The 18,634-nt window shown below is 37.9% G+C and overlaps 4 protein-coding genes across 8 annotated transcripts; all 4 read right to left on the bottom strand.

Annotated features, from left to right (window-relative positions):
- Nucleotides 1-543: 543 nt before the first annotated feature.
- On the bottom strand, nt 544-9,437 carry LOC103341463 (uncharacterized). 4 transcript variants are annotated; one of them, XR_016123828.1, is made up of 16 exons: nt 8,927-9,437; nt 7,154-8,367; nt 6,846-7,072; nt 6,468-6,652; nt 6,206-6,274; nt 5,614-5,686; nt 5,128-5,284; nt 4,733-5,024; nt 4,542-4,656; nt 4,262-4,429; nt 3,991-4,061; nt 3,691-3,871; nt 3,460-3,549; nt 2,938-3,002; nt 2,358-2,405; nt 544-2,265 (listed from the first exon to the last, which is right to left on the bottom strand). XR_016123828.1 is itself a non-coding variant. In XM_089045182.1 (13 exons), the coding sequence occupies exons 1-13, from the start codon at nt 9,305-9,307 to the stop codon at nt 3,422-3,424; spliced, it is 3,261 nt and encodes a 1,086-aa protein (XP_088901308.1). In that variant the 5' UTR covers nt 9,308-9,437; the 3' UTR covers nt 3,294-3,421. The 4 variants fall into 4 exon arrangements, 1 of the variants encoding a protein (XP_088901308.1); XR_016123827.1 differs by having other exon boundaries at nt 2,358-3,002; XR_016123829.1 differs by having other exon boundaries at nt 2,358-3,002; nt 3,460-3,871.
- Nucleotides 9,438-10,465: 1,028 nt separating this feature from the next.
- LOC103341464 (Copper transport protein family) lies at nt 10,466-11,459 on the bottom strand. Its single transcript, XM_008244988.3, has 2 exons — nt 10,927-11,459; nt 10,466-10,830 (listed from the first exon to the last, which is right to left on the bottom strand). The coding sequence occupies exons 1-2, from the start codon at nt 10,997-10,999 to the stop codon at nt 10,625-10,627; spliced, it is 279 nt and encodes a 92-aa protein (XP_008243210.2). The 5' UTR covers nt 11,000-11,459; the 3' UTR covers nt 10,466-10,624.
- Nucleotides 11,460-11,599: 140 nt separating this feature from the next.
- LOC103341465 (uncharacterized) lies at nt 11,600-13,192 on the bottom strand. The gene is made up of 3 exons (XM_008244989.3): nt 12,820-13,192; nt 12,639-12,720; nt 11,600-11,992 (listed from the first exon to the last, which is right to left on the bottom strand). Exons 1-3 carry the CDS (start codon nt 12,889-12,891, stop codon nt 11,826-11,828), a joined length of 321 nt encoding a protein of 106 aa, XP_008243211.2. The 5' UTR covers nt 12,892-13,192; the 3' UTR covers nt 11,600-11,825.
- A 604-nt stretch (nt 13,193-13,796) lies between these two features.
- Nucleotides 13,797-18,287, bottom strand: LOC103341466 (Agenet and bromo-adjacent homology (BAH) domain-containing protein). 2 transcript variants are annotated; one of them, XM_016796569.2, is made up of 7 exons: nt 17,778-17,917; nt 16,716-16,781; nt 16,325-16,410; nt 16,098-16,220; nt 15,121-15,963; nt 14,799-15,015; nt 13,797-14,679 (listed from the first exon to the last, which is right to left on the bottom strand). In XM_016796569.2, the coding sequence occupies exons 2-7, from the start codon at nt 16,732-16,734 to the stop codon at nt 14,138-14,140; spliced, it is 1,830 nt and encodes a 609-aa protein (XP_016652055.2). In that variant the 5' UTR covers nt 16,735-16,781; nt 17,778-17,917; the 3' UTR covers nt 13,797-14,137. The 2 variants fall into 2 exon arrangements, with proteins under 2 accessions (XP_016652055.2, XP_008243212.2); XM_008244990.2 differs by lacking the exon at nt 16,716-16,781 and having other exon boundaries at nt 17,778-18,287.
- Nucleotides 18,288-18,634: the final 347 nt, after the last annotated feature.

The following is an 18,634-nucleotide window of genomic DNA, read 5'->3' as shown; positions in this document are numbered from 1 at the left end:
ATAAAAAGTAACAACTAGGCTGCGTAGTGAAGGTTATACACAGTTGTTTTTGCAGCACAGATCACGCAATATAAGGACTGAAATTATACTCACAAGCCATATATATATATACATATCTTTTTTGCAGCAGAGTCAATTAACTTTCGTGTGAACCTGCTTGGTTACTTTACATTAGACTTGTGGAATCATACGCGTTAATATAAAATTGTTATTTTCCACAAGAAGTCTCTTCAGAAGTCTCCTCATTGATTAAGCAAAGAAAAAAGGCAGAACCCTCTAAAATATAAGAATTGTTTTAAGGTAACCATGACTGACGCGAGAGTGTAAACTAAAGACGGTGGAACTTGACACTCATGGTAGTTTAATTGACATTGCATACTGAAGATGAAAGTTCATCCAAGATACAGGTTGTGGATAGTTATTATTGTACAAGGGCAAGATATCAAACGATAAAATCAAAAGAAAATCATATTAGAACAAGGACATTTTCCTTCCCTTTTCTACCATTATATGTAATAGAAAGAATTGATCTCAGGTTACAAATGGAGCAAGAACAAGAATACATCTGTTATTTATTAGACCAGCATATGTTTATGATTTTCAAGAACAAAATTACTATCTACACCAATCCACATCATTACACCATAAGCTAAACACCCGTTTCTGATGCAACAATCGGGTTTATCAATTACTCCAAAAGCTCCTACTGAAAAGTAATAATTGAAAACAATGGACAAGGCATATAACAAGTTACAATATTTAGGTCAGAAATGGACACACAGTAGTAGCTTTTTTTAAAATCTAATAAGCCCATCACCAAAAAGAAACAGAGCCTGCAATTGATTAAAACACGCCTCATTTTCTATGAATTTGGCAAAAGACCCATTGGATGAGTATGCCACTGCTCTCCAGATCTCAAGAGTTACAAAGTTTCTTCCACACATATAATCAAAATAAAAGCAATCCAAGCCAAATACTGTTCCCCCCACCCCTTGGGAATCCTACCACTGAATTTCAATCGGTTGCCTTGGGGACAGCCTGCAGGCGTCCTACTCTTAACATTTTCCACTCTGGAACATATGTGCCAATTGCTAAATAAATCAAATTTTATGGATCCTTGAATGTTGTTGGGTGCAGAAACACCTGCCTAACAGATATCATACGTACATATTCCATGGGACAAAATGACACACCAAGTAGCACGCCCCCCAACAGTATAGCAGATGACAATTTTATGGATTTTTGGGGTACTGTACCAGAACTCTAGCTGCCTATTAGTTGGGATTTTGTCTTTTTATGTTATTTTCTTGAGTTATTTGAACGGCTGTAGGTCATATGCAAGTTTCTTATGGTTTCAAGGGTTCACATCATCTTAGTCTCTTGATTTTGATTAAAAACAAAACTAGTCTTTGACCTTTTCAAGTTCTTTTAAATTGAATGATGAAAAATGGCAGAAATAAAAGGATGAATCATAACCAAATGGGCAAACGAAACACAAGCCAATGATATCCTTTGTGATAAAAGAATACCAAATAAGCTAACAGAGAAATTAGAAATTTTAATAGAGCAGCTATTCTTTATAGATGAACAAAAAAACCATTCCCGCATACTGAAGATAAGAAGGTTGAGACAGATGATTGGGTGGTAAGAAAACCAACGTATTGGAAAGTCAAGAAAATAAAAACACACCTGCACAAGTAACACTTTCCAAAAGAACATATCCAGTTATTTTTTAAGCCAACAGATACAACACAAAAATAGTCTATCGAAGGAACCTGAAGACAGCTGTTCAAAAGTGCTGGACAACAATTTCATGAAATTAAAATAAGGTTACGCGCACATCCACAAACTACATTAGTTCCAAAGGAAATTACTTTCTTTAACTATATTTTAGTTTATTTATACAAATTAAATTATGTTTATATTAGGCCCCTATTTACTTTAAATCATTGTGTATTTTATATTCCTATTCATTGAAACAGACACAAGGTTGCACCCACTGCCATAACGGTATACAACCTCTCAATGGATAGATCATATCAGAATATCTCAGCATTACAGGCACCAGACACAAGTCTAAAGAATTTTGTTACACAAATTAGAATGCAATCTATAGATTTAGCAAAAATCAAGAAGTAAATAGCCAATCAAAGAATACGAAGTGAAAAATTACACTAGACACAATAAAACACAAAAAGTACCCAAATTGACAAATTTATGCTTTGAATATACTTACAAGTAGTGCAGGAGCATGGGGGCCATACCCTAAAACATAAAAATCAAGATTAAAACTATAGATCTTAATGAAATACACAGCCCACAAGGACGAAACTAAATTCATAGATTAAATTACTTACTCATATCTTTTAGATCCGGCAGCAGCCACATGCCTCCTGTGCAAGAGCCTCCAGAATGACCATGGATCAGATGCAATGCAATCTCATTAGGATATGCATATTTTGAATGTAAGACAAACAAAAAGAAGTAACATAGAAAACCCTCAAGCCCAGACAAAGACCGACAAAACATACATGCCAGAATACAATTACATGGATTTAGTTTGACACCTAAGAAAACAAACATGGCGAGGTACAAGTCATCAATTGACCCATGTTCCAGAAAAACCACAGCATATTTCAGAATGCATGTACATGCACCTACACTTTCCGGATAACTAATACTATAGTAAATAAACAAATTAACAACTCTCACAATCTCAAAAGCAAACCAAATAGAAAACACCCAGAAAAAAGGAAAAAGACTATTATAAAAAGTTATCAAATCTATGGCAGTGACACTGTTAGATTCAGCTTGAATAAATTTCCAAGTTTACAAAGAAGCTTTTATGTAGGAACAACATAAAGACAAATCATGCAACACAGTGACATCTACTTTCAAGTCCCTCACAATATTCTCCCAATAAACAAACCAAGGTACCTTCTCCTGGGTTCCTTTTAAGCATCTAAGCACTGGAGTGTTGCCTCAAAGCAATGGCACATATCCTGAATGAAAAGTTAAATTAGAATCTCCAGAACCAAAGTAATTAAAATAAAGTGGCAATAAAGATACAACTGACAAAAAGGACATGAAAGGGAAGGATGTTAAACAAACCTTCAACCAATCATAACATAAGTTCTAAATACCACAATTATTTTTTAACAATGGAACTTCAATACAAGCAACAAAGGAAAAATATATACAAAAAGTACATAGTAAGGAAGCAAAGTAAAACAGGTAAAAAAAAAAAACCCAAAACTTTGGCAAAAGCTCAAGCATGTTTTGTAAACAACCCATGAAGATAAATATATCCTCTGTTGTTCAACAGATTGAATTGCAGAAACCATGTTCCAAGTACACATATAATCATGATGGAAAATTATAATAGATGTAAATAATTTTCACATTGGCCAATCATGAATGATTACAGGGGGAAAAGACGCCTTTGGCTAGTTGTCTTACAATAGAAACAGTACACTCCACTGAAAGAACCCGCCAGTAATGAGTACTCCTGAAAAAACATCACCCCTTTTGACTTCAACCATGCCAAAACTGTGTCAAAGCTCTCAGGCCATCACAGAGAAGAGAGATAATGCCCAATGATTAGAAACTGTATGAATTAGGTCAAAATGTACAAATATCTAGCGGAACAGGAATTCTGGAGTCAGAAAATCAGCAACAGGGTTCACTTGCCAGTGATGAATGGATGGCTCAAAGCTTGTGATACTGTCAACCTCTTGTCTGGATCCAACACAAACATTTTATCTAAAAGATCTTTAAAATCGGCCAACATCTTTGGATCCTCACCAGAAGAACCTGTAATAATCGATCCAATATCTTTTGGCTTTATATTGAGAATCACCCGTTTGATAGTCTGCATAAGCAGAATTTAAACCTCATAAACTTGATAGGAAACCACATTACTCTAATACTTGACAACTCAAGATGTCACGCTGGACATACATAAAAACAAGCCAGAAAACAGATGCATACCTTCTTTGTAACAGGATCATCTTCTGTGGCATGGAAGTTCAGATCCTGATCAAAATGTTGATGGGTAAATGCTCCCTGTAAGTAGAAAACAAAAGACAAAAAGGACATTAACAAAAAGAAAAGTTTTAAGATGGAGAACAATTAAAACAGTAATGTAATATTAGCATATAAAACATACAGAAGAACCAGTAACAAGAATTTATGTTCCTTGCTTTGCACTGATATGTTTTTACTTCCAAAAAAAATTGTTGACGAATATCAAACCAAATACATGCCTTCCGAAGCATCTTCTTTGGGAATGGCCCTTTCAATTCCATGTGAAGACGTAGCATATCATTGTTTGTAGCACCAGGAAAAAGAACTTTTCCGGTAGAGAGTTCGTACAAACAGCAACCAACTGACCAGATATCCAATGGATGATCATAAGACAAGCCAAGAACTGCAACCAACATCAAAGACCAGATCAAAATTTCAGGTGGAACATACTAACCAAGAAGGATATATTTTTTTTAAACTGAATGATAGCTCAACAAAAAGATAAGAAAATTTACTTATTTCAGGGGCACGGTAAAAGCGGCTGACTAAGTACGGTGTAACTTCGTTCTTTCCAGCAAACATGGCATTACCGAAATCACAAAGCTTCAGCACATTTTTAGCCTCATTTACCTGGAACATAGATATATTATGAGTGACATAAATGACTCGGAATAAATCCAATCATGAAAGAATAGCAACAACCTACCAGCATGTTATCTGGCTTTATATCACAATGAAGAACACCACAGTTTTTTAGATGCTTCAGTGCAATAAAAAGTTGCTTGGCATATGCTCTCACAGCAGTTAGCTTAAGACCAATATTGCGCCCAAACTTCTTTAAGACCTCACGGAGATTCATATGAAGAGATTCAAAAACTAAACAAAGATGATTTCGATACTTGAAATTTGATAGAAAACGAACACAGTGGCGCTTATTTTCTGGATCTTGACCTACTAATTTCTTCAATATGGCCAACTCTGTCATACCAGCCTTGTACCTACATATAAGCAGCAATTAGTCCAAGGAAAAAGGCCAAATAATGGATATACAAGATAATAACCAAAACCAGCACCAACATAACTGGTATCATAATCACTTACATAGTGTCATTGCTACGTATAATCTTAATTGCCACTTCATCGGGTTCACCGTTACCGACTTTAAGGTTCTTTGCACGAACTACGGTTGAAAAGACACCTTTTCCGTGAGCAGCAGTAATTTCATATCGGGCATCAAGTAGTTCCCCAAACCGGTAGCCTTCAAAACAACATCATACTAAATGAGAAAAGGAAATGAATACACAGTAGAAAAATAAAAAAAATCATATTTGGATGAAATATCAACCTAGGTAATTAAGAAAATGAATTATTTTATTTTGTATGAAAATTATAATTACAACTGAGAAAAAAAAAGGGGGAAATCTGGCAGAAATTAATTCCACCAATAAGAGAGAACATGAGTTGGGCTATATGCATGATTTTTTAAACCCTGCAGGAAGAGTAAGGGAAGGAAGGGAACTGCAACTGTTACTTGAAAGGGACCATTACAAGCCTAACAAAAATGTGAAAGATTGGTCATATACTTACTGTAGTACCCTTCTGCATCATCCCAGTTGTCATGAAGACCACTCCTTTCAATTCGAACACCATCTCCTTTGCCCTGCAGAGGTAAAAGAAACACAAGACCTAAGTCTAGCTGCAAGCTACATGACTAATCATCACTCTTAGTGTTCTAAACACAAACTGTCCAAAAATTTATGTTCTTGAGTAAGTGATGATAAAAATATAAATAACAAGAAAAACCACTCCACAGAATCATTCATGTTGCATCCTGCAGATACTGCCCATATGAAACTCTGCTGAGAAGACAAAAATTTCTGCAAGCCGGGCATTAAACAAACTGCAATTCTTGTACACAAATCCACAACAAAAATGACAAAAAACAATGAAAAGTGATACATATGTAAACTGACATGCAAAGTAACTTGCAACATGAACCAAGGTCAATGCTTTCCGATTGTTGCCCATGCAAGACAATACCAGCCAAACTAAATACAAGTTACTCAGGATGTATAAACATTATTTCATGAACTCTATCAATATCTAAAATGTCATATCTGCACACCATAATTGTAAGAATGAAAGGTGCACTGCATGGGTAACTTACATATGAACTTACCGATTTTCTAACTCCAACTGGGGTCTCACCAAAGATATCATCACAGAAAATGACATCAGATCTTTCACTCTGCATAAGTTGAAAATAAATTAAAAATTAAAAAACTCACAAATCTCAGTCAAATCCTAAATGATTCAAGCCAAGTTGGGACATAAAAATACCAAAAATTACGGTTTCAACAACAAACAAATCTAAGTTTTCCTCAAATAAACAAGATTTTTCAAACTGTGGGTACTCAGAATTTTGGAAAGACTAGACTCACCTTTGGAGTACCCTCTCCAAGCCCAGTGGCACCAGACGTCATCCTAGAAGCAACATCACCATTCTGCTGAGGTGAAATTGAAAATACAGCAAGAGACACATCTTCATCACTCCTGCCATCATCAGTTTCTGCACCAGATTTGGCAACACCAGCTGTTTCGGTCGCATGATCTTGAGGATCTTTGTCTGGTTAACATATTTGTTTACATTATTATTATAATAAATAAATAATACTGTAAGGATGTAACCCTGAAGCACCCAGAGTAGCATAAACAGTATTATAAAACATATAAATAGCAACAAATGGTGGGCAGATGCACTTAAAAGGAAAGGAGAGCTTAGGTGAACATCGATGACTTAAAAGAAAATTTAGAAGTACCTTTCTCCACACCCTCCAAAAGAGGCTGAGGCTCAATTCGTTGTTGTAACTGTGACTCAGTTTTTTGTAACTCATTTGTTTGCTGTGACTGCTGATTTCTGTATTTTTCTAAGATCGCTTGCCTTCTTCTTCGACTCTCCTCCTTGATCCTGTTCAGATCTTCCTCTTCCTGCTCAGCAAATTGAAAAGTGGCCCTCTCTTCATTGTCTTCTTGTTCATCTTCACCTCTACAAAAAAGAACTGAAATATAAGCATCAAGAGGTAAACAAACAAGAGAAAAGGGAGCAACTGTTAAACCAAGCAAATACCTTTTTGGTATGTCTTCAATCCCTTCTGCAGCATAACTGTTTGAACTCTGAACCTTTGCTGGATCAGTTTTTCTTGTTCTGTCCTGGTTGTATTCTTTTTCATCATGCCTTGATCGACCAGAATGTTTATTCCTATCTCGATTTCCATAGCTGTCTTCAAGATTTTCATATTTCTCCCTCTCCATATCTCGACCCTTATCCCTGTCTCTATCATCTCGCCTCTCCCATTTCCGGTCTGTAACTCTGTCCCTATCTCGATCCCTCTCCATATCTCTGTCCCTATCAGCCTTGATCCGGTCCCTGCTCCTATTGTTTTCTTCCTCCCTTTTTCTGTCCCTGTTCTCCATGTCTCTGCTCCTATGTCGCTCTTCTCTTCTCCTTTCCCTGCTATTGTCTCGTCCAATTCCCCTTTTCCTGTCCCTAACCAAATCCCTGTCACTACTCCTTTCTCTTTCTCCATCCCTTCTCCGATCCTTATTTCTGCTCCTTTCTTGTTCTTTCTCCCTTCTCTGAATCCTATCCACCTCCCTCTCCCTACTCCTCTCTCTCTCTCTGCTACGATCGGATACAGAGTATCTGCTATAACTAATACTCTGTTCTCGTTCATCATCCCTAGCCAAATCGTCACTGTCATGCCTCCGAACCACTCCTTCATCACCAGAGTCGAACGTAGCCTTACTTTTCTCTACAGATACTGCAGTGTCTCGTTCTTGATAACGTCTCCTTTTAGAAAGGGCCTCCTCTTCTACTCTACTGCGGGAGCATGATCTCTCCCTCACATGATCATATGACCTCGATCTGCTCCTACCATGTAAATCATCCCCGCACCTATCACGAGATGGTGAACGTACCAAGGTCTTGTGCTTGTCTCCACTACTTCCAGAGGATGGCTTTTTTCGATTAGCTACTTTGCTTCTATTATCATCCACTTTTTCATCATCATAGTAATGCTTTCGCTTATCACTTTCTTTAGAAGGCAACCCAGATTCCCTGTGCCGCCTCTTCTCCTCTTTGTGAAACCGGTGGGAATTGCCATTGGCATGATCCTCTATGCCTAATCTAGAAGCTAAATCATCTTGAGGCTCGATACTGGAATGTCTGGGCAACCCAGTCTCATCCCAAGACTTGCCACCAACATGAATTCGAGTATCATCGTCACTACAGTGCTCTCTCATGGTTTTTGAATTATTATCAATGTTATCGACAAAAATTCCCTGCCAAGCACACCAAGGAAAATCAAGTAAGTGAACAAATTGCAGTACTTAACATTAATCCAGGCAAAACACAATAAAAAAATAACAGTTACTTAATATGCAACGTAACCAACTCTTACAAATTAAAAGTAAGCCATCAGCCTTCATTGATTGAAACGCCTAGGGAAACTTCTTTTGCAATTGATTCATGTTCGGCTAGTGCAAGAGCGGGTTCTTACATATGTATGAAACAATGGCTTTGACTCAGCTTGAACAAGTTCTCACCAAACAAATTTCATCACACAGTCCAAAACGCATAGAAAGGTATAGATATTTTGTCCACTGAACAACAGTTAAATACATTTCCAAAAGTTTCAACGATTTGAATCTCAAGCAAACGAAACGAAAAAGAAAAACTATATAAGTTTGAAAACCAATCAATTAAAGAGTTCATGAAAACTAGCCAGAAACAATTAAAGATTCGAATTTCCAAATTCCAAACTCTTTTTAGTGACCAAACAGCAAGTAGAGGCCCAACTAATGAAAAACCAGAAGATAATACGGGGCATTCAGAACACACCAGATTTCGATTATCAGACTGATCGCGAATTCCAAGAGCCTCAATTTCACCAGACTCGGCATCAGAGCCGGCTGTCGTCTTCAAGACGCCGTCGTCGTGACCACCGACACCCTCCTCCTCGAGAATTTCGCCTTCCTCCACGTCTTCATCTGGCCTAGAACTCTTGGCACCTGAAGAAGATAACAGAACAGCAGCCAGAGGAGCTTCAACATCGTCAACGGCCGGCTTGACATCGCCTTCGCGCTTTTTGCTGCCATGACGGTGACGGTGGTGGCGATGGTGGTGACGGTGCTTGTGGCGCTTCGACGACTTCTCGGCCTCGTCGTCGGAGGAAGAGGCCCGGCGGTGTTTGCGATGCGAGTCTTGGGCTTCACTGGCCATCCGGGAAATCTAGGGTTAGGGGTTGGTTTTTTGTCGTTTTATGATTTTGGGTTTTGCGAGGAGTCTGAATTATGAGAGCGAGCGAGAGAGAATGGTTTTTGGTTTTATGACTTTTCGAAGAAAATCAAATACTTCGAGATTGACAGCGTGACATATGGATATCCTTATTCGGGTCCAATGTCACGGTGGCTCATGTGCCAAACGAAATTTTTTATTAATTTAAATATTTATAAAAAAAGCTCATTTCAGCATGATATACAGATGCTCAAATAAGTATTTAAATTAAGAATTGGTTGTATATTTCTAATCTCGGCCATTATATTGTATCTAAGAGATTACCAACATATTTAATGAATGCAATCCAATGGCTAAGATTAGAAGTATGTAACCAATTCTTAACATAAAATACTTATTTGAGAAACTCTCATATTTGTATATAGAGTATATTTAAAAAGAAAAACCCAAAACTAACTATTTTCTAATTTGCTTTTAGTGTTTTAAAAAATTTTAAGAACCAATTAGAAAATGACAAGTGGCTAGTTTTCGGTTTTTCTTTAAATAGGCTTACGAATGGGCCTATTTATAAAAAAAAAAAAACTTTTTTTTTTTATCCACTTATTGTGCCAAACGAACTTATTTTTCTTTCCATCTATGGAATTTAGGGTGCCTTTTTTGGTCAAAAATTTTGAGTGTCTTATATTCAAATATCTATCTTTTTGGCCTCATTTGTATAAATAAATGAAAATTGTTACTAAAGAACTTAACAAAAGCGCGAAGGAATGTTAGGACTCGAGTTTCCACATTGGAAAAATGGCATATTCTAGCGCGACTTAACAATTCTTGGGCACTCTTTTCTTACAACTTACAAATTGATTTTTAGGAGCAAGTTCTACTCATGGGCTTCTAATAATTGATATCAGAACATGGTTTCGTGCAGCAAATGAGCCCAATTCCACAGAAAGGGCAACCTGTAGGTTGGATAAAATGAAGCAGCTTCAAAGGTTTTTTTCTCGGTAACCAAAATAAAAATTATGAACCATTCTGAAAATATCTTAGGGAATGAAAACAGATTTCTCATGGCATGGATAATTGATTGTTTCTTTATGTACTTACTTATATCATCACGCAAGAACCCTGTTTCATGAAACAAAAAAAATATCGAATTGAAAAGTATGATTTCCTGGCTTATATCTCACTTATTTGCATTCTATTATCAATTTCAATTCTCAAGAACAATGGCATGTATTACTAACTGCTAGGCAAATTTTGTATTCACACTAAAAAGGAAAAAAAACCACCTGGTAAAGTAAATTTACCCTAACAATATAATTGATGTGTTTTACAAGTAGCAATCATAGCCCTTTGCTCCATTTGTTCAGTTGTGCCATCGAGCTCTTGAATTTCCAGAATTTCAACTCGACGGTTCATCTTCTTTCTCATCTTTATTGCCACATCTGCTGGTACAAATCTCCCACACACACTTACCCTACACTGCTGCTTCTCAATCAAATGTGTCTCTATTTCTTCAACACATAAATGGAAAGAGGATAGTTAGTTTTGGAATATATATTTAGAGTTAAATTTATGGACTTCGATGCCTACGTTTATGGATACCTTACCCTTCATGTTTAGAAGTATTCTCCTTACTTTCCTGCAACATCCATTGCAGTCAATATTGAGCCTCATCACCATGCAAAAATACTGCAATTGTACCCAAGAAAAAACCAAAAACAGATATATAGCCCCATCAGAAATCTTCTTCTTTTTTCGGAAAGACGAAATTTAACCTTTGAGACATTATGTAAGCTTGACAAGGAAGAGAGACAAAGATGCCACAGAACTTGCCTTTCCTGCCATGAAGTTGGAAATGCCAGGACCTGAGATGAAATTTTGGGTTGTTTTGATGACTGGAGAAAGGTAAATGGAAAAGGCAGCTGTGGAATATTGGGAATATGAAAGATTGTGAACCAATAATTGATATTCTACTTTTGAATCATCCCATGGAAATTCTTCCTTTTCGTTTTGGAATCTGACTATGCTTGAAGTTGAGAAAGAGGCTTTTTGTTTCTTCTGTGCGGCTTATTATATATCCTTAACTTCATTATAAATATTTGTCTGTTTCCTGTCACAATGGCAAGGCTAAGCATCACTTTTGCATAGCAACATTAGAAAGCATCTCTTTCTTGAACTCAAAGGTTTCTATTAAAGAAAATTTAAGGCCCCTCTCAGGATCCAGTTTTTCCAACCATCTCTTTTTCAAACAAACACAGTAACAGAACAAGTAGTCAAGGATTTGCCCAATCAATCTACCAATATGTCCCACTTATTTTACTATACGTTTCTATAAAAATTCAATTACAAAATGTGGAACCAAACCACCAACTGAAGTATGTCCCAATCATCGATTAATCAGAGCGAAAAAGTAATATTCATGTCCAATCCAATTGAAGGAATTAGGAAGACTTCTGATATGAATTTCCCATAGCATCTTGGACTTCTCAATCTGGCTTGGAATTGATCAACTCGACGAAGAACGAAATATCCGTTTAATCAAGGCAAATTTGTTTAGAGGGTTCCTGTAAACAGCAGCAACTAGCGGACAGGCCGGTGCTTTGGCTACTCTGGGATATCTGCAAATGAGTGTAACCTTCTTCTCCAATGCATTCACCACAACAGACTCTATCTCTGCTCAATCATGAAAACATGTTATAATGTTTACAAATTACATCACATGTTTACAGTGCTAATAAAAGAAAGTAGATGAAAACACATGCAGGTGGTCCCATTAGGGAAGAGGAAGCTCCAAGGCCTAAGCCAGGAACTTGACTAGCAGACAATCATGTACAACTGTCACGGAATAAGTACCATACTATACTTATACTATAGCATTCGGCAGCTTTATAGTATTTGACCCTTTATTGGCCAAGAACATTAAAGAAGTTTCCTACTACTTGCTACTGCAGCCAAAGTTTTCACAGCTCTGAGATGATAAATTACCCACCACGGGTCCACAGAGCACATGCCTTTCCATTTTGCATAAACAGGGCAAATGTTTTTACCAGAGGCAGAACTCTTTGGTAATTACTCGAGAAAGGCCAGCATTATTTCAATCTGAGATGTTCCATGCTCCCTAGAAATGTAATAATTTGTTTCTAAACCGGTAAATCAAATGCTATTAGTTCATCAAAGCAAAAACTCATACATGCAGTATCTTGTATAGGAGGCAGGCAAGCGATCAAGGCTCTACTGATATTTAGAACAAAGACAAAAGGGTCTCTAATTTGCCATGATAATCCAAAGCATATGAATGAAGGCTGCATAGGAATCTTACCACCCAATTTTGATATCATGTCTGCAAGTCTCTCTTGGCATTCAGTACATCCTATATCAGCAGAGAGAACAACTTCCTGGAACTGGTTTGAGCGAGAAAAAAACCAACAATAACTTAAGGTCTGAATATAAATGAATGCAGGAATGAGAGAGAGAGAGAGAGAGAGAGAGAGAGTACAAACAAGAGGCATGGATAAAGATTCAGCAGAGGCAAGACTGGTTCCAGGAGAAAGTGATGAAGTGTTTGACTTCATTTTGATTCCAAATCATGAGAGCTCCTTGTTAGGGCATCAATACTGCAAGCCATGGCTTCGTTATGTTGCTTAAACAGAGCAAGAAGAAGAACCTCACACAGAGCAGGAAGGTAAGAAGTTCAATCCCATCATGCAAGTAGAAAATGATCTAGCAGCAGCTACTGCTGTCCTGATGGAGCCTTCCTACTTTTTGAGGTACTTTGAGTCCTTTAGTACCGTTTGTTGGAGAGAAAGGGAGCGGAGATTAATGACAAAAAAAAAAACTTGTTAAAGCAGCAAATGGGAAAAGGTAAAGGTCTTTAGTTGACAACGATGCTTCATTCACAAATGGTAGCCCCACAATCGCATTAGTGTGTGGCATTGGCACACAAACTTATCTTCTCCATACTTATTCCTCCGACGTTACTTGACAATGATGTCGTGCAGTATACTAAGTGCGGTACAGCTGTAAATAACAGTCAAATTATCTATTAAAGCACAGGTTTTAGTCGTAGTTTTGGTCTGTTCTTGCAAGTTTTCAACTATTTGTGACATAGGATCCTTGCCCAACCAAAACTCTATTTCTATTTGTAAACAAAGCCAACTTGGAAAACAGTTGATATTATCTTAGATCTGTAACGTTACAAAGAACATAGGATAGGATCCCTGTCATGTAGCTGTTCTGTTCAAAGGTGAGACCAAGTCAAATAAAAGGCCGGTCCCTAAATTATGACCAACGGACACTTGCTGATGCCAAACATCATTAAGTTGAATTAGTCAAATCACAAACGACGAGAGCCTGATCATGCACTAAAATCCTCGTGAGAGAATAAATTCATCCATGGTTCAGAATGGCATAGTCAATTACAAATCCCAAGGGTTCCTTCCGGAAGAGGGGGCCAGCCCAAACATTATGCAAGTGACAGTTGAAAACTTCTGACAACCAAAAAGATTGACAGTTAAAATTTTATTAAATCAAAAAACGATATACAAATTACATCCAACTGCTACCAACTGTGAAGAAGACTGAAGAACTAAAAAGGTCATTTCTAACTGCGCCAAAAATTTCTGCCTGACGTTTGCAGGGCTTCAGGCCCTTCAGGCTATTGTTGCATAAATAGTTAAACACGTTACATGGAGAGATTTGGATGCCATGACTCATCAAACGAACACTTCAGGAGATGACATTGCTGAGATTATAGGGTCTAAAAAGAAAGCGGCATCCAATAGATGCACCAGAGCAAATATATACTTGTGGATGAATAAACTACATAACTAAGCTTGTTAGTGGGGGCGCCACTGAAGAACTGAACAGAGAATCCCCTAAATATTTGCAGTTCTCATGATCAACTTTCAGAGATGACGGAATCATAAATCTTTCACAAGTACCGGATCCCACAAGGCCACGTGTGCTTTTACCGTCACCAACAATGCAATGCACCTTCTGGACAGAGCTCCAGTTACGTCTTCTCTTCCTTGACGACTTCCACTTCAGCTGGGCAAGTACATCATCTTTCAAAAGATCCGGAACCTTACCCAATTCTTTAACCTTTTCATCCTTATCTTTTTTACAGAGCACAGAAGAAACCTTACACCCTGTTTCATCTTTCTTAGAGGCCCTGCTATCGCAGATAGCAGATTGTGCTGACATGCCATCTAAACATTTTCCCACAACTTGCTTTGTTTCTAAACTACACGTGATTGAGCTAACAAGTTCAGGCTTGTCCTTAATTTGAGCCCACCCATTACCCACCCACTCTTGAGAATGTCTTAATTCTCCACGACCGACAATCAACACCCGTTTTTCTCCTGCACAGAATTAATATATTTAAGCAAGTAAACAAAAATACAAAATACAAAATTAACAGATTTTCATGAACTTCGCTGTTACTATTATTAGATTTCAAAGAAGGGAAGTCTTTGCAAACCTGGGAAATACACACGAAGTCTTTCGTCACATTCCTTCTGAACTACAATCCCTTCCCACCACCCATCGTGCCACCAGACATCAACAGCAGTCCCAACATCAACCGCCCATGAAACTTTGCATTTATTAGACTCTGGAGACGGCCGAATAATTGGCCTACCACAAATCCGAAAACCCAATTGATCAGAAGCTGCAACCCGGGATGCCAAAACCCATTCCTACAACATGAAAATCATAAAATTCAAGCAAGCCATAAGCATAGAACAGGTTTGACACAAGTTTAATACAAAATAAAATATAACAGAGATGGCCCCAATGCATACCTCAAGTTTTTTAGCTTCATCAGCTGCATCCTGAATATCTTGATATTGCACCTTTACTTTCTCTTTGTACTTTTTGATAATTAAAGCTCTAAACCAACATCCTCTAATGCCACTGTCTTGTGAGAGGACTTCAACCTGGGAGCCCAGTGCTAAATGCTGCAGTAGGGTTTTCTTCACCTCTTTACTAGGTAAAGTAGCATCAGAACTCCCTCTTCCAAAACCACAGGCTTCGCTTTTACTTCTGCAATCAGTCCCATGTTTACTAAAATTCCCCACATCCACGCATACTGCATCCAGTGATTCCCTTCTGTCATTGTTTTCCAAGCACACATCATACCCTTTTATTGAATGATGCCTCTTTTTAGGTCTGACACCATTGGCATCATCATTTTCCTCCATTTCCAACCCCTCTGTTGATTGTTGAGAACTCCCATGAACCTTTGAAGGAGAAGCTGTGCACATATATCTAAGTATCTCCTGTTTCCAATAACCTTTAACTTGAGTAATGTCGAAGGGCTTGCAATCATCATTATCAAACTGCTTGTGGCAAACAAAGGGTTCCAAATGAGTTTGTGTTGCCTCCTTGTGGAATTTCTCGAAATGCTGGAGACTGAGGACGGTTGCCAATCCATCAATGCATTCAATACTGAGATCTTGAAGACACAGAGAAAAGAAAATCTCTCTGTCATTAAAATTGCGAGGCAAAACAATACCAACCTCATCAACTTTGTGAAACCATCGTACCACAACCATCTTGTTGCCCCTAGAATCTTCGTACATATCTTCTAAGTATGCAACAAGACGCTTATCCTCCTCTGCTAAAACAAATACAAAATCATGAACCTGAAAGTATTTGGAAAGAGGAACAACAGAAGATGAATGAGTCAGATGAAAATATTTTCCAAAAGCAAACTCACAATTGATAGTAAGATGTCCAAGAAACAAAAGGGAATTTTTTTTAACGGAATAGAACTTACAGAAACTACAACACTGTTCCGGCTGAAAGATTGATAATGCCTCCGTTTTTTCCTGCATGTCCAAGGAGAACCTAACCACAGAAACTCTGTAGTATGGTGGCCCAACTTCCGCAATACAGTATCCTAGGAGAAAGATGGAGAATGAATATAAGTGTATTTCAGTAATAAATATTTGAAGCATAAAACATGCAGGGGAGTAAATAAGAGTCATAAGTAATCATCCTTACCTTATGGATTTCAATCCCCAGTTTGCAAGAATCTTTATCATCCAACACACTCCCACCCAAATCAGGTGACTTGTGAGGTGATGTATCTGAAGGATTCATAAAACAAACAAATTAATATGAAATTTAACGTGGACTACAGTAAAAATAATAACGAAAATAGAATGACAGATATATCAGCAATCAGGACACATTAATGAAAACATAAAAGAAAAACAACCCAAGAATATTAACAGAAAGAAATGTGTAAACAGAAACAAGCAGTGCAAAGGACAAGTCTCCATAACAGATGGATACATTAAACAGAGAGACTGAAAACCTGAAGACATAAACTACCACAGATACCAAAGATCATTAGGGAATAATAATAAATCTGGCCATGAAGGGTCTTGACCTAGAGATTTTGAGGGCATAAGGATCCGATGCTCTCAACCAGCTCTTTACAATTTAATTAAAAATCCTGCAGCCCAGATCATAGTCAGTTCACAAAAACAGGAACACCAGCAATACCATCAAGAACAGAGCATGGTCAAGGTTGAAAGCCAGATAAAGACAAGACCGTAAAAGTAAGAATACGCATAAAACAGCCCATACCACCTGTAAGGTCCTTCATTAGTGAACAAAAAATAGCCTGTGGGGGCTCAATGAAAGAACATGACGAAAATATCTTTAAGGCGTTCGTGTTTTTAACAAATAGAACGGCTATAAGTTGTGTAAATTTCCAAGAAATAAACAGAGAGGTAAGACCGATCCCAAAAAAAGAAAAGATTTTACATGGAAATGAATAAAATAATTTTTCTTCAAGGCAAGGGGATTTTTCCTCATGCCAAGAAGAATTCAACATAAGTGGAGATCTGAAAGAGGGAAAGGAGTGGAAGACAGGCCAACTTGGAGGATAAACACTCCTGCCAGAGCCGAATCTAGAAATTGAAAGATAAAGGAAATCAGATTTTGACAGATAAAACAAACCAGATTATCACAAAACTTGCGTCTCATGGCAAAGGTTGAAACTTTAACAAGGGGAAAAGCCTTGAATTTGGCCTGTAGGTGAACCCAAGAACCCTCCGCCCTATCAACCAGAGAACCCGTCTCTGAAAAAATTCTGATGGTGATATCCCATGTAAAAGCGGTGGGGAAGCTCCCATGACCACAAATCGGTGAAAATATACACAAGAAAATGGGAACAAAAGAAATCGATTTGTGAATAAATCGATTAAAAATTAAACACAACCCCAGTAATTCTATGTCCGCCTCAAACAAAACCATCCAGATCCATAAAATTTCTTCAACAAAGGCCAAATCCCAACAATACTACACGAACAAATTGTAGACAAATACAAAAAACACATTCAATTTTCCCAATAAGGAAAACTGAAAACCCTCAAAATATCCAAAAACAAACAAGAAAGGGAGGTTATCAAAATTCATCAAGAAATTGAACATGCGCGAAATTTACCTGAAACGACGGAATTTAGCCAATCAACGACCTCCCTGCGAGACTTGAGCTTAACAAGCGAAGACATAGAGAATAAGGATCGGTTTCTAAACGCGTAATGATAGGACATGTGCCGCAAGCTCTTCTCTTTGCCTACCACAGCCAGATCTGAGCTCCCGTCGCTTCGCTTCAGATAGTAATGGACCTCTCTCCTCCCTTTGTCGCTCGACACAAACACCTCATCCCACCTCACGTACCCAAACGCCGTCGTTGCCGCCTCCGCCAATCTATCCATTCCCTCAAGGTTCAATAATTTAAACCCCTAGTTGATTATAACGACGCAGCTATGGTTCTAATTGATTGCATATAAAACCCTAACCGAGGAGGACGAACCAGAGACGAAGAGCAATATGCGAACCAGATGCACTCTCTCTCTCTCTCTCTCTCTCGGAATGAGAATGGAAGAGGGGTTTGAACGCAAATTTTAAACTTTATTATTCAAGGGAAGGAGGGAGCTAGGGTTTCGAGCTTGGGGATGTGGATTGAGATAGACGGTTGAGATTGCACCCACGAGCGTGACACGCAGGAAAGTCGTAGGAAACTGCGGGGATATCTAAGGGGGTTTTGGATTTCCGAAAGTGCCCCTGGTCAAGTTTGGAAATTGCTGGCTTTTGTTATGTATCACATGCTGGAATTGGGCATTCGAGACAAGGAACAAGTTGAGGAGGGGGGAGAGAGTGGTTCCCGCAATTGCCGGTGTAGAAAGGGAAGACTCGCTCACTCTGGTTGCCAGCTGTCTGAAAAAATTGTCTTCTTCTTTCTTCTTTTTTTCAGATAAAAAGGACCCTGTAAAATATAAATAGAAATTACGGTTGCGA

The sequence above is a fragment of the Prunus mume genome, linkage group LG2 (genome assembly GCF_029339155.1).
Source record: "Prunus mume cultivar Tortuosa linkage group LG2, ASM2933915v1, whole genome shotgun sequence".
In the NCBI taxonomy this organism is placed as follows: Eukaryota; Viridiplantae; Streptophyta; class Magnoliopsida; order Rosales; family Rosaceae; genus Prunus; species Prunus mume.
Note: the sequence above shows the minus strand (reverse complement) of the source record. Positions and strands in the feature narration are given on the sequence as shown.

Coding starts and splice junctions, on each gene's coding strand:
- LOC103341465 (XM_008244989.3), bottom strand. CDS start 12,891: ATGAAGTCAAACACTTCATCACTTTCTCCTGGAACCAGTCTTGCCTCT. Junction 12,721..12,819: donor AATCTTTATCCATGCCTCTT/GTTTGTACTCTC, acceptor CGCTCAAACCAG/TTCCAGGAAGTTGTTCTCTC. Junction 11,993..12,638: donor CATGATATCAAAATTGGGTG/GTAAGATTCCTA, acceptor ATGATTGAGCAG/AGATAGAGTCTGTTGTGGTG.
- LOC103341463 (XM_089045182.1), bottom strand. CDS start 9,307: ATGGCCAGTGAAGCCCAAGACTCGCATCGCAAACACCGCCGGGCCTCT. Junction 4,430..4,541: donor TTACCGTGCCCCTGAAATAA/GTAAATTTTCTT, acceptor TGTTGGTTGCAG/TTCTTGGCTTGTCTTATGAT. Junction 4,062..4,261: donor GAAGATGCTTCGGAAGGCAT/GTATTTGGTTTG, acceptor ACTTACAGGGAG/CATTTACCCATCAACATTTT.
- LOC103341466 (XM_008244990.2), bottom strand. CDS start 18,051: ATGGATAGATTGGCGGAGGCGGCAACGACGGCGTTTGGGTACGTGAGG. Junction 16,221..16,324: donor TGGGGATTGAAATCCATAAG/GTAAGGATGATT, acceptor TCTTTCTCCTAG/GATACTGTATTGCGGAAGTT. Junction 14,680..14,798: donor ACTTCGTGTGTATTTCCCAG/GTTTGCAAAGAC, acceptor AATTCTGTGCAG/GAGAAAAACGGGTGTTGATT.
- LOC103341464 (XM_008244988.3), bottom strand. CDS start 10,999: ATGGTGATGAGGCTCAATATTGACTGCAATGGATGTTGCAGGAAAGTA. Junction 10,831..10,926: donor AATACTTCTAAACATGAAGG/GTAAGGTATCCA, acceptor TATGTGTTGAAG/AAATAGAGACACATTTGATT.